The sequence below is a fragment of the Acipenser ruthenus genome, chromosome 25, assembly GCF_902713425.1.
Source record: "Acipenser ruthenus chromosome 25, fAciRut3.2 maternal haplotype, whole genome shotgun sequence".
Classification (NCBI taxonomy): Eukaryota; Metazoa; Chordata; class Actinopteri; order Acipenseriformes; family Acipenseridae; genus Acipenser; species Acipenser ruthenus.
Genome location: NC_081213.1, coordinates 23,011,596 through 23,024,520, shown reverse-complemented (window position 1 = coordinate 23,024,520; position 12,925 = coordinate 23,011,596). Strand labels below are relative to the sequence as shown.

General features: G+C 36.0%; 1 protein-coding gene and 1 long non-coding RNA gene across 2 annotated transcripts in view; one reads left to right on the top strand and one right to left on the bottom strand.

Moving 5' to 3' along the window:
* Window positions 1–5,165, bottom strand: part of LOC117413997 (A disintegrin and metalloproteinase with thrombospondin motifs 9-like) — a 47,177-nt gene extending 42,012 nt beyond the window's left edge. The window contains exons 1-3 of the mRNA XM_058999669.1: window positions 4,761–5,165; window positions 4,044–4,429; window positions 2,244–2,391 (exon numbers count right to left, since the gene is read on the bottom strand). Of these exons, the coding sequence (XP_058855652.1) occupies window positions 2,244–2,391; window positions 4,044–4,429; window positions 4,761–4,863 (637 nt within the window). The 5' untranslated portion in view covers window positions 4,864–5,165. The remainder of the gene's footprint in view (window positions 1–2,243; window positions 2,392–4,043; window positions 4,430–4,760) is intronic.
* Window positions 3,140–12,925, top strand: part of LOC131701504 (uncharacterized) — a 29,010-nt gene continuing 19,224 nt past the window's right edge. The window contains exon 1 of the long non-coding RNA XR_009308838.1: window positions 3,140–3,223. This is a non-coding gene — a long non-coding RNA (uncharacterized LOC131701504). The remainder of the gene's footprint in view (window positions 3,224–12,925) is intronic.

The following is a 12,925-nucleotide window of genomic DNA, read 5'->3' as shown; positions in this document are numbered from 1 at the left end:
CTTTCTCCTGCTAAAAAGTCATACAATTGGCCAAAAACTTTTTGCATGAAAACATGTCCAGAAGTCATACATTATGCTTACGAGACTTCAGCAGTGAAATCCTGTGACTAATTAATAATAATAATAATAATAATAATAATAATAATAATAATAATAATAATAATAATAATAATAATAATAAAATAGGTTTATAATAAATATATATGCAGCCAAAAATGTTTAGCAAATAATACATTCTATAATAAAAACTATCATAATAAACAGTGCTTTTTATGTAATTTTTTTTTTTTTTTTTTAATTATTATTTGCGTAACTAGGTCTGCTTATATTTTGTTGGTGGCCAAATGGTCTGCAAATATTTTGTTGGCAGGCTGCACTTTCAGTGTTTTAACACAACCTAAAAACTTGGAAACCCAGTTTAAGAAAGCTGTACGATATGAGCAGTCACGCAAGGCAAAATTGGAACTCAGACACAAACATTTAAATACACCCTCCCGTATTCTAATATTAATGAGGTTATTTGCATTTGGAATGACAATTTCTCGGGCTACATGGAAACACACACAACCCGAGAAAACATTGAGACTTCTTTTTCTTTTTTGCATGGAAATAGCCCCACTTAGTCCATGAAATTGGCTTCAATTGAAAGTAGTTGAACAATCACAACAATGGTTCTGTCTCTAAAATATGAAATTCCTTCGAAGGAATTGGACAAAGGAATTGGAACTGGAATTGGAATTGAAAAACAGAAATTGACCCCAACTCTGCACTTGACTGATTTCAAGTCATTGACAGATAAACGCCAAAGCTCCATTTCATTAGAGCCCTCGCTTCGTGCTGGGGAACCCCATCCCAATCAACATCCAACCGGTAGAGTTTCAATGACAGGCATGACTGCTTTATCATTCAATAAGGCACTGTGAAGTGGTCTAGGTCTTCTTTGTGATAATTAACCTTAGTATTCCTTACTGCTCTGCAGTTTACTTAATGTTAGTGGAATTATCAGATCTCCTTATCTGACCACTGTAAAGGTTAGAGGAAGTGCAAGAGTCTTGAGGAATGCTAAGTACCAAAGTAAGATCCAATGATAGTAATCACAGCAATGCTACTAAAGAACAATGCTCCAGTGCTTTTAATACAGTTATGTAACAATAAAACAACTTTTAATGTGTTATTATATGGACACAAATTGTGAAAATAAAAATGCCTGAAGAAATCAGAGGTGGTAATCATTAAGCAACTCTTATGCTTCCATGGTCCACAACACTTAAGAGTGGTGGCCCAATATCCCATTACTATTCGGACCTATAGTATTGATCTAGTTGAACTAAATTGACACAAGTGTTGTTTATCTACTTGACTATATTAACTTTCACAAATCATTGGCCTATACGTATTTATTGGCCTCTGGAGAATATATTTACTGTGGGGAAATTGAATGGATCTTTTCCAAGAAATGTATATTTTTAATTAATGAAAAAATAAAACAGTGTTTCACAACATATTGCTTAAAATAACACACAACTTAAAAAAAAAATCTTACCTTACCTGTCACTAGTATAACACCACAAGGCCACCACACTATAAATTCACTTCCTGCGTATCAAATATTTTCAGCCCCCATTCCCCACTGTTGCACAGGAAGTGCATTTATATGATCTACAGAAATACTATAAGAAACTTAAGAAAAAAGTTTAGTTTTTTTTTTGGTTGGTTTGTTTTCAAACCACAACTATTTGAAATGTCCAGGTCCTGAGAGCATTCATCTTGTGATTTTGAAATGACATTTTCTACTGATCCTGATGAGGCAATTTCGGAAGTGATTTTTCTAACATAAACTTGTTTGAAACATGTTTTTCAATGCCCTCACTCACACATATTTTTAAATATTAACCAAAAACCACAACAGAATAGCCAGAGTAACTTATTACTAAAAACTACCATTGCTTAAAAAACGACACCTTACGACTGTGCTCAGTAATCAGTACAAGAATTAATGGCGTGAACAACATTTATTTTAAATATTAAAGTAGGTAAAAAGTAACTAAAAACAAACCTAAAGATGCTGAGCTTTCTGTAAGACAGCTGAACTAGCCAGCTAGTTGTTTGAATAGAAAAATATTTACTAATTGGGTTTAACAAAAAATATACCAAATGTATTCACCAAATTACACAATATCAGAACTGCTAGGAATTTCAAAACCTAAATGCCAGCAGTGAAAAGAGCTTCAAATTGTCCTTACCTGAAGCGTCACAGGTTGAGTTCTTGTTGGGTGTATCTTTTCTGTAGACAACATGAGGCTTGTTGTGTTCTTCTTCATAGTCTTTGCCTTTGTGATTTTGGAGAGGTTCTACAAAAAACTCCCCTTCTGGAGACCTGAAAGTGCCAAACTTAAAAAACAAGGGAAATACATTTACACATTGTATCAGATAATGGAAGATGTTTAACTACTACAACTAAGCATTATCAATCTGAGGTTTAGTTTTTTATTAAAGCTTTGTTTAGGTCGAAGTAATTCTCAGTGTCTCCAAAGGGTACTCAGTACAAGTAATAGCGTTATGTTGAGGGTCGGTGGGGAGTGGGTTGTTAATGTTACTAATTAGTGGAACATATATAGCCTATCCAGGAAACTCCTGTTGTTTATTAATTTTCGTGTTAGGACTGCAGCTTTCTAAAGGATGAGAGGAGTACCACAGAACAGCAATGTCAATTGTGTTTTCATCAAACACTCCCTTTTTTAAGGTAGTATAACAGGGTCATAAATAGGCGACTATAAATATACCTTATGTGTATTTAATTTGAATAACAACACATTAAGAATTTACTCCTTCAACAATCAATTTTGCATTATCAAGGGACTAAAGCCAACCCCTTCAGTGTGCCAATTGTTTTTTACACATGGAATAATTTTTGTTCCTTAAACAATTCTGTAGTCAACACTGCACCGCCCACATAGCCAACCCAAACAACTCTCTGAAGCAGGTAAACAAACTCGCATTGCGCAGCATTATTAAAGACAACACGTTATGTAAGCATCAGGCTATGTATTTTGGGAGATTGTACTATTTGAGACGTTTGTTTACACCCCATTTTTAATGGACAATGCGTCTTTACTTCTGTACTACGAAGGGACTTTAAACGTTTTTTTTTGTTTTTTTTTTCCTTGCTTGGTCAAGACTACGAATAATTTTCCTATGGTTTATACTACATTCTTTACAAAAGGTAAGGACAGATATTACTTTTTTTGCTTTATTAATTAATAGAGTGGTGTGTATGCATTTTTAAAGCGGTTACATTTACATACAGTTACTGTATGTTTCCTCAGCAGTACAGCTAGATTAAATTTCTAAATAATTTGGGCGCCATGGGGTGTTAATAAGATGACCATAGTGATACTAATATTACATAATCACATGTATACCCATCTTTTATAAATATTGATAACACATTATTGTATCGAACATATAATGTAGTTTCCGTTATTGCAATAGCAAGTTCTCAAACTTTCTCTCACTGTCAGTTATGCAAGGGTTACGCCCACCTACGTACCCATGACATTTTTACATCTCAACCCTGTTGTTGACGTCATCTATGCTCTTTTTTGATCTTACTCGAACGTCATCGGCAGAAAAGTTTAAGACACCCCTGAGCATTTGGCTGTACAGTACATCGTATGCTTATTGGGACTCCTAACGTTTGCGCGTTCATGAAAGTTGCTGATCGTCATGCTGGTATACTACTAAACTTAGACACGACTTTTTATTTTACTCAGCCAGTAATTTACTGCCCTAAAGCAGGCAGACTTTTAAGGATTTTGGTCCAAAGATACAAAAGCAGGCTTCTAATTGCCCTTACCAGATCGGGTGTTAATGTCACTACTGATCTCAAACTAAGAGATCTGTGTGTACAATTAATCAAACACACATACAAACACTAATACAGTATAGTAACATATTACAGTAATATAATAATTTGAAACACTACATTTTCTATCCAGCTGTTTAGCAATTGTTTTACATATATATATTTAATGGGTACTTACCAAACCTGAGCATAGGCTAATAACGGCAATGTGTTCTGGTTTTGCATTGACGTGCCCAGTGTAAAAACAGTGCTTAAAATCGGTGTCCTCCTCTTCAGAGGGAAGATCTGTTTGGTTATTGCTGAGGGGTACTCCAAGTTGCGTGACAGTGTAAAGAGGTGCAATAAATCCCGAATCTGCGGTGAGGTTCAGGTGAAAATCCAACCCAAAAGCCACAATTCTGTATTGAATTTGTGAAGAGGGCCAGAGGTCAGCACCACTGCCGGAATTATCAATGCTTCGCTTTTTCCTTTTGAAGTGCATGCTAGAGGGGAATGCTTCACCAACTTCATTCACTCTTTTGGGAACCATTATCTCGAAAACACCCTGCTGCTCAAGCAGTTTTGCTGAAAACGGGAAACAAATAATATTTGCATCTCCAACATAAAGACTATAATCTATAAGTAGTGTTTCGGTTAAATATTGAATATGGTGTTATTTAAAGTAATTAGCCAATTGAAGTACACTGCACGAAAACCTGTACATTTTATCTAAAAAGTGTATCCATGTCAAACACATTCCCAGATTTACAGTAATGCCTATTTATTTAGCATTATAACTTCATATTGTTAAATTCAGTAAGTGAACAACTGTTTACATTATTTAAAAAAACAAACGTGTGCTGAAACAGTTTTACGTTAATTAGTATCAATCCATAAAAGAGTTTTGCAACTTTACCTTGTCGTTCATGTATATGGGGGTTCACTGTTGCCGCTGTTGCTACATTCAAGAAGTCTTGGAGTAATGTTGCAAATCCCAGTGCCCAGAACACAAGCTGCATGATTATCCGTTTTACTTAGAAAGCAGCCCTTAAATCAATTCGAGTATTCAACCTCAGTCACAGGTTTTAAGTAGTTGTACTCCAACCTTCAAACTGTGCGAATCTGTTTCATCCAACTTGTTTACCCACGACGTTTGAGTGGCAGATTTGGTATCAGTAATTTGCGTTTTATCAGGAATCTCTCACGTAATCTCTGGTGAACAAGCATAATGTAAAGAGGGGTCCACAGTCAAAGGCAATTCTGGTGGGTTAGTTTACTGTCCCTTGCTCTGGCTGCAGCAGCCTCTCAGTACTCTGCACGCTCATGCGAGTAGGCGTGTTTAAACTCTCTGAAGGTAGGAACGTTTTATCACGCCTCTTCTGTCTGTTTGCCAATCCTGGATTGAATGGCTGTATTTTTAGAGGACATACTTTTTATTACAATATTAAATGAAAGAACAGGGAAAATGCATTTAAAACTAGCGTGTCGCATAAGTAATATATCACACGTCATTGTGTGGATGGGGGTGGGGTGTTCTTGTAGTACGGTAAATAATATGTGGCCAACTTCAAGTACAGTACAGTACTATTGTAATTGTGTCAAGGTTCTGACATAATACCCTATCAACATTATAACACCATGTTCTAGATAAAAAAAAAAAAAAAGACACAATTTATGCCAGACTGCTTTGGTACAGGGACTGATAGGCTTTACTGTGTCTCTGTGTACTGTAACTAAACATCATGTCTTCAAAATGTAAACGTTTCCCTTATATATGCTAATCTTCAAATACAGAATCAGTATTTTAGATTCAATCATTTTAGAATGTACTTTAGATGTGTTTTTTTTGGGGGGGGGGGGGGGGGGGGGTTGTAAGAAAATAAAATAAAATACATAGCTTTTTCATAATTATCCAGTAGGGAACCACAGCAAAAGTACACTGTAAATGATGGAAAATTTGCACATTGACACATAGCTTTTCAACTCATTTTGCACACATCATTTGAATTCTGTAAATGATAAAAAAATATGTATTTTTGATATTGTGCTGTGCAGATGTGCAACCTATTGTCTGTTGAATGATTTTTAAACGCTGCAGCCAAGGGGCTTGGAAGCGTGTGCATATCAAGTTGGAGCAGCTGTATACCACACTTCAACTACACCCAGGACAGGAATTCAGGGGCTGCTGTAGCAAGCAGTCTTCATGTGGTCTAAAAAGGGATTGGTGGAAGAAGACGAAGGCATCAATCAATCAATCAATCAATCAATCTGCACTATGATCCAGACAGTGAATGCAGGTGGTGAGCAAGCTGAATTGATAACAACAGTGCACAGGGAGTTAAGCAGAGGGGATGTTAGTCATGTTTCATTATGCAAATCTCTAATGGCACCACAAAATTAAAAAAAAAACCTGCACTTGACACCATTGTGTTAACAACCTTGTTTAATTGTGATTGCAGATGTATTGTGAGGAAGGCATGCTGCACCTGCGCAATAATAACTGTTCAAGGTGGCAGAGTAAACATTTTGGCATGCTTTTCTTGGACCACTTGGTCCAATGCAAGGTTGTGCCAATGCATTCTGAACATAGAGGCAGATCAAGTTCTCTCAGTAATGTTACATTTTTGCCTCAGGACAAGGATTGTTTCAGGACTGCGATTATTCATTCTACCAAAATTGAAAAACTGGATTGAATAGCACAACTCAGTCTTCTTACCTCTCAGCCAGCACTGTGCCCAGATCTCAAGCCAATTGAGTACCTGTGGGATGAACAGAAACCTTGTCTTTGTCACCTGTGTAAAAATCTCACTTACTGGTCACATTATCGCTCTCATACAACATATAGATTGACATCTATACAGCATTCTATTTACTTAAAAAAATAACAGCCCATTGAAATTAAGGAAGATACCCACTTCTAATTGTTGGCAAATAGTAAGATGACTCATATAATATTTATCATTATTATTTTGTGGTGGGTAGTTCTCTAATATGGGTATGTAGCTACTGCAATAGTTATTTAAATACATAAAAGCAAGTCATGTAGCAACAAAGAATATTATATTAATGGGTTAACTAGTTCAAATTGTTTTCAGGTGTGCTTGTATACACCCATATTTAGGTAACTTGCCATTACTTGATTTTGTCTCTAAAGCATAACAAAAACAGACTATCTGAAAACTTCTGAAAATATTATGTCAGCCGTCTCATCCGACATTTAAACCTTACAAAAGATACACATGTGCTGTAATAGATTGAAAAGACTGATACCCTGGGAGCACACATGTTGCAGTAACTTTTTGACTGTACACCCAGCTGCAACTTCTCCAGGAAACGTTCAGCAAGTTTGCGAAGAAAACCAGGTGGTTGGCTTTAACTTTCCAAGAACAGAATGGAGGACTACATAGTAGCAGCTGTTGTCGGCTGTTTTATAATAAACAATGATGCAGTCATGGAATGGATACAGAGCTGTGAAACAGGAACACTTTGACATCCACCATCATGGCACTTGGTGGGCATTATTTTCATAAATTCCACAAATCTTACATTTTTTGTTGTCTACATATCAGTTTTTTTACCCTTCATGGTACAAATCGTGTAACAAGTTTATTGTCAGTTTCTGTAAAAAATAATGTGTCCAACAGAAGTTTCCTGTGTGTGCTGGCCTTAAAGTTTACACACAGTATATTGTTGGAGATCATTTTCTTCTTAATATTATTGTGCTGGTTGGAATGACGTGGTATATACTGAGTACAGCTCATGGTTTAATGAGAAGACCAGGATTGGTCAGATCCTGTTCTCTTATTAATTACAAACTGGTGCTACTACCCTGTACTTCCTGTCATGTTAGGTGTGGTGCATCCAACTCCAATGGAATAAATCAAGATAAAAGGATGTGACTCTTTGTTCGGGTAATGGTGAAAGGTTCAGAACTAAGATTCAATGATAAATCGACTATCTACTTTTACACACGTAGCAGACAGAGCTAGTGGTCGAGACTCATACATTATGAAACTGTATGAAACCCTGTTTGAGATAGTGTTCCCACAAAGGCATAGAAATACTGAACCTGGTATAGTGTATCCTTGCTAAGTGGATCAGTCAGTTTATATATGTTATACTACTTGTTTACTGACATCCCTTGAGAGCATTCAGAGATGCTAATACTATTTTTTCCTTTCAAACAGAAAAGATATATGCTTGTTAGACATCAAAGGGCAGTGAAATATGATTTAGTGTGTGGTTTTGGGAAAGATCTTACAAGGCTGTTGTTATTTTGCTGCCTTTATGTTACAAAGACTTTTAGAGAAACTGTAAAATCTTATTTTGTTTTTGTTTTGTTTTTTATATATACATGTGATAGGAACCCCCTTCATGGGGATTTGTATTTGTGCCCACCTGAGTGGATACTCAGCTTACATAAAGGAGGGTACCAGGAACAAATCTTGTAAAACTGTTGTAAATAATTAAGCAGTAGTTCTAATGTTTATCTTCCATTAAAGTTGGCATAATAATATTTGGAGATAACCTCACTTGAGCCCTAACTCTTATGCAGGTGTTTCTTTCTCTCATAATGCTTGCTTTGTACCTGCTGCTTTCCTTTATGGGAGCATGATGTCTGTATTTTCTTCACAGACGAAATTAAACCTACATATTTAAGATCAGTGGGTCATAGTAACACATATAAGCAGAGATAGTAGTCATAGTAACACATACAGTATAAGCAGAGATACATCACAGTTTCCACATATGATTGATTACGATGAAATCCTTAGAGAAAATGTAAGAAACATACCACAAAAAACACCATTCAGTATATTACCTGGAGATGAGTTTGAAGTTATCACACATTTGGCAGTTCAGTATCGTAATATGGTGGTTATTTATACTACCAAGACAACATTTTTAGCCATATGTTATATGATATCAGGTCGTATTTATTTTTTTGTGCTATTCAATAAATGATTCAGTATGTTCCCAGTTTTCTATAAATCAATATGTTTATAAAATGAAGACTTCTCGTCGCAAATTGCACAACGTAATTGTAATAGAGTAAAACCAACGGGTAAACAAAAGTAGTGTTCTCTATCTGTGCAATGATTATGAAAAGTTGTCTTTAAGATTTAGGTTAAAATCATGGCGACATAGTCCGTTCAGGCTGTCTTTTGAGAAAGTTACAGATTTTCCCCAGTCTGCACATAAATGCGTTTGGCAGTTGTAAACCACTGCTTTTCAAAGGTATTTGCCTTTCCCTTGTCAATGCAGCATAGCTGTAACCTGGTGGTGGTAACTCATATACTTGTGCCAGAAATACACACACCATGTTTGGACCACCAGGAGTTTTTAATGGTTCATGTGTGTACACTTTTTACATTACCAGTCAGTTTAGCCCATCTGATCCTAATTGTTATACAGTGTATACTGTAGGCATCAAGCTAGCAGATTGCCCATCTAAGTGAGGGATGCACGTAGCATGTCATAATTGTTAAGAGCTGTAGTCATTCATGTTTTAAATCCACCCCTTTATTAGATTCAGGACCATTGTCACTGCTCCCATTCTTATTTTGTTCATTCAGTTTATAGTCTAATACACCCTGTCCTCCACGTAGTCCCTCATGTTTTTGTATTGGTAGCAATCCCATTTCATTTAATTTGATGGACATTTCATTTTATTATTGTGCAAAATTGCGTGAAACAAACATAAATGTGTTGCTTTTACGATGTTTATAAACAAAACATTAAAATAGGAGTTGATTTACACTAGGAAAAAAAAAATGGTGAAATGGGGTCTTTGTCTTTTCGATCTCTGCATGTCTAATATCTTACATAATGTAAGTCCCTTAAGATAGAACAGATGCTATTCGTATCCTCTATAATTGGTACAGGATGTTTTCTAATGTGTGTCTTCATTTATTTGGACGTTTTTTTAAATGATGATACTCATGCTGTGCATGTGTATAATGTGTGTGGCAGATCAGTGTTAAAAGAGTCTTAGGTTAGTGGCTTCCCTGTGACGGAGGTAGGTGAAAGTGTTAATGTACAAAGTGTTTATTTCCCACCCAAATACTTAAGGGATTAGGACACATACATGCACGCATACATTTGGTATAATTAGGAAAGGTCTAAATAATAGCTTTGATTTTACATACATCACTTTGTGGTCCATGTTTGATTTGTATGTAAGTATTTATTTACAGCAAAGATAGTGGCCATACATTATATTGCCAGAATGTCCGATATCTTTAAACATGAGAAGCTGGCTTTCTGTTAAGAAAATATTGTACTTCCCAGCACCAATTCCTTTCAGGAGTGCGCTAGTGTAGCTGAATGAAACATTAGTGGATTGTAAAAACAACATGTTTTAGCTCCTGTGGTCCTCATTTCCTGGAGCCCCATAATATGTAACCGAATCGTTCTCTCTTGGAAATGCCCCCTAGTTTCAAGCACTCAATAATAGTCCCTGAATGAGTGCAGGAGCTAGTTGTTCCACCCAGTTATTGGAAGAGTATATTAAGGCTCTATTTGGAATAAGGTACTGAATTGAATTGCTAGGTCACCAGTGGTGGTAGTTCTTCCTGCTGCCTGCTTCTTGGTTGTTGCCTCTGTGGTCCTTCAGGCAAGCTTAACCAATTTAACTTCACTTCCTCTCCAAATGATGAACAGATAAGGACAAGAAAAAGGCTTCTTTTTTTTTTCTTTTTAAGAACTTCAACTCCTTGGTCGTCTATACAGTGGATTTTCTGATGCGTTTTTGTGTCACACTGAAATGTATATAAAAAGATGATATTTGCTATTATAATTAAACAACTGCTATCACTATGCCCCTAGCTGTAACACGCTTGGCCAGTTTTTTGTTCTCCTCTTATGACTTGAAAAAATATATATATATATATTTAATTTACTGTGATGCTGAGTCAACTACAGTACGCAAATGTCATGCAGTGAACCGTCGAATTGTCAGGCAGTGCTTTCACCACTGTACAATTCTGTCTTCAACAGCTTCTGGGGTGACTGCTTTACTCTGGAACCAGGCTTTAAATAAGAATAGCATTATTGAAAAGCTGTTAACTCTCTCAGTTTGCTTAGGTTGCTTAATCTCAAGATAGTACAAACCTCCCCCCCTTTCTACTGATAGAAAGGTTCACAAAGTAATTCCATTATATTTCCAATTCAATACATGCTGTAGGCATGAACCTGTCCACTTAATGAAGCAACTGTAAACTACTTAAAGACTTGACTACTACCGAAGGATTCATTATTCAAAAACGGTACCCTGTACATTTGTAAATAACGAGTTATGAGGTTATATTGTGTTTTTAATTATTTGAAATGTTTGTTGCAATGCTATGTAAGAATTTCCAGAGCAAATTTACACAAGATGTGGCTGAGGTCATTTTATTTTATTGTAAGTTACTCATGTTTTGCTTTATTTTAATTGTCTATTTCCAGTTGTCGCCTCCTTTGAAATGAATATTCAGATGCCAGTTGTGGCAGTGAAATTTGATGACTCAGTAAGCCAGCCCATAGGGCTGCATAGGGCTCCCACCTTTTTATTATCTTAAATGAACTTATTATTGATCAGCGATTTCCAGGGCAGCTTGTGATCTTATTCAATAAATGATATATTTTCCAAACACATCCCAGCTAATCAGAACACATTGCTTCCACGTCACGCACTTTGTAATAATGTTATCCTTATTGGACATTACGAGTAATATGGCGGAACCGCTGTGCTCTAAAGGGTGACACTTGGAAAACTCATTAGTTTTTATTGCCCCCTCACAAACACCTACTCACCCAATATCATGTGTAAATTGCACACTCAGAAAGAACTGGTTAATGAATTAGCTTCATTCTTATGTGCTAAGCAATGCATACAGAGTTTGCATTGATAAATCATTAAATAATGGCAGTAGAATGGCACGTAGGCATACTGACAGTCCATAAGAAAATGGTAATGAGTGTTTATTTCCATGAAATATTCAGATATTGAATGCATTCTTGGCTTTTAGCAGGTTGCCAGTGTGCTGGAAAGATGCTTCCCTGAGGCATCATGGTTCCATTGAGAGTAAGAATTTTGGCAAAGTTATGAAACTTTATGACATAAACTAGGCATCTTTGAAGGCATCAAGATATGAACAGTATTCTTATAGACAGTTTTATTTAGTATTTTAAAACGTAGGATTCCTACAGAGGCATGGTTAAGTCATCAGGATTTTAATGATTAAAATGACTGCCAGAAGAAATCAAAACAGAATAAGCAAAATAAAAAAAATGACAGTGATAAAGAAAATATAATGGAAATGTTATTAAGGGCTACATACAGGTATATAAAATAATGCTTCCCTTTTACAATATTATACACGTTTTGGCAGCTTTCTCTAAAGCTAACAGACATTGTCGAAATACATACTGTAATATCCCATATATACATTTTTTTCAAGTGATGTTAGCTTGACCAGGTCTGAAGAGAAAAATCTAAATGATTGATTTTAAAGCTGCATATTAACAATAGGAAGGAAAAGCACCAGACCTAGCAATTTGAGAAGGTAACACTAGCCAGTTCAAAGTTACCTCTCTGTTTAGACATTGCAGCAGGACTTCAGGCATTTGCTTCAGTTGAAAAAAGTATTTTCATTTAAGGAATCTTTTGGGAATCATTACTTGGTGCTAAAAATGTTATGCTTTAACTGCTGCGATTACTGGTCTTAAACGTATTAATAATTCCCGAGTGACCTGTAGAAAAGTGGACTGATATTTACTTAAATCTGTTTTGGAAAAAAAAAGACACGTAGTAGAACACCCTGAGAAGCCTTGAGAGAGGGAGCAGGCCACGCAAGGGTGAGGAGGAGCCGGAGTAGAACAATGACCTTGTTCCAGTGAGAAGAGGGTAGCGACACGGGGACTTCATCACCTGCAAGGGTTCTGGTGCTTATTACTTCCTGTATAACGTGACTGTGAGCACTTCAAGCAGCAATTGAATAAACAGCCTGTAACACTAGTTACACTCATTTTTCATTGAATCATTTTCTTTAATGTGAACACATGATTTATTAGATTAATAAGAAAATAATCATTTAA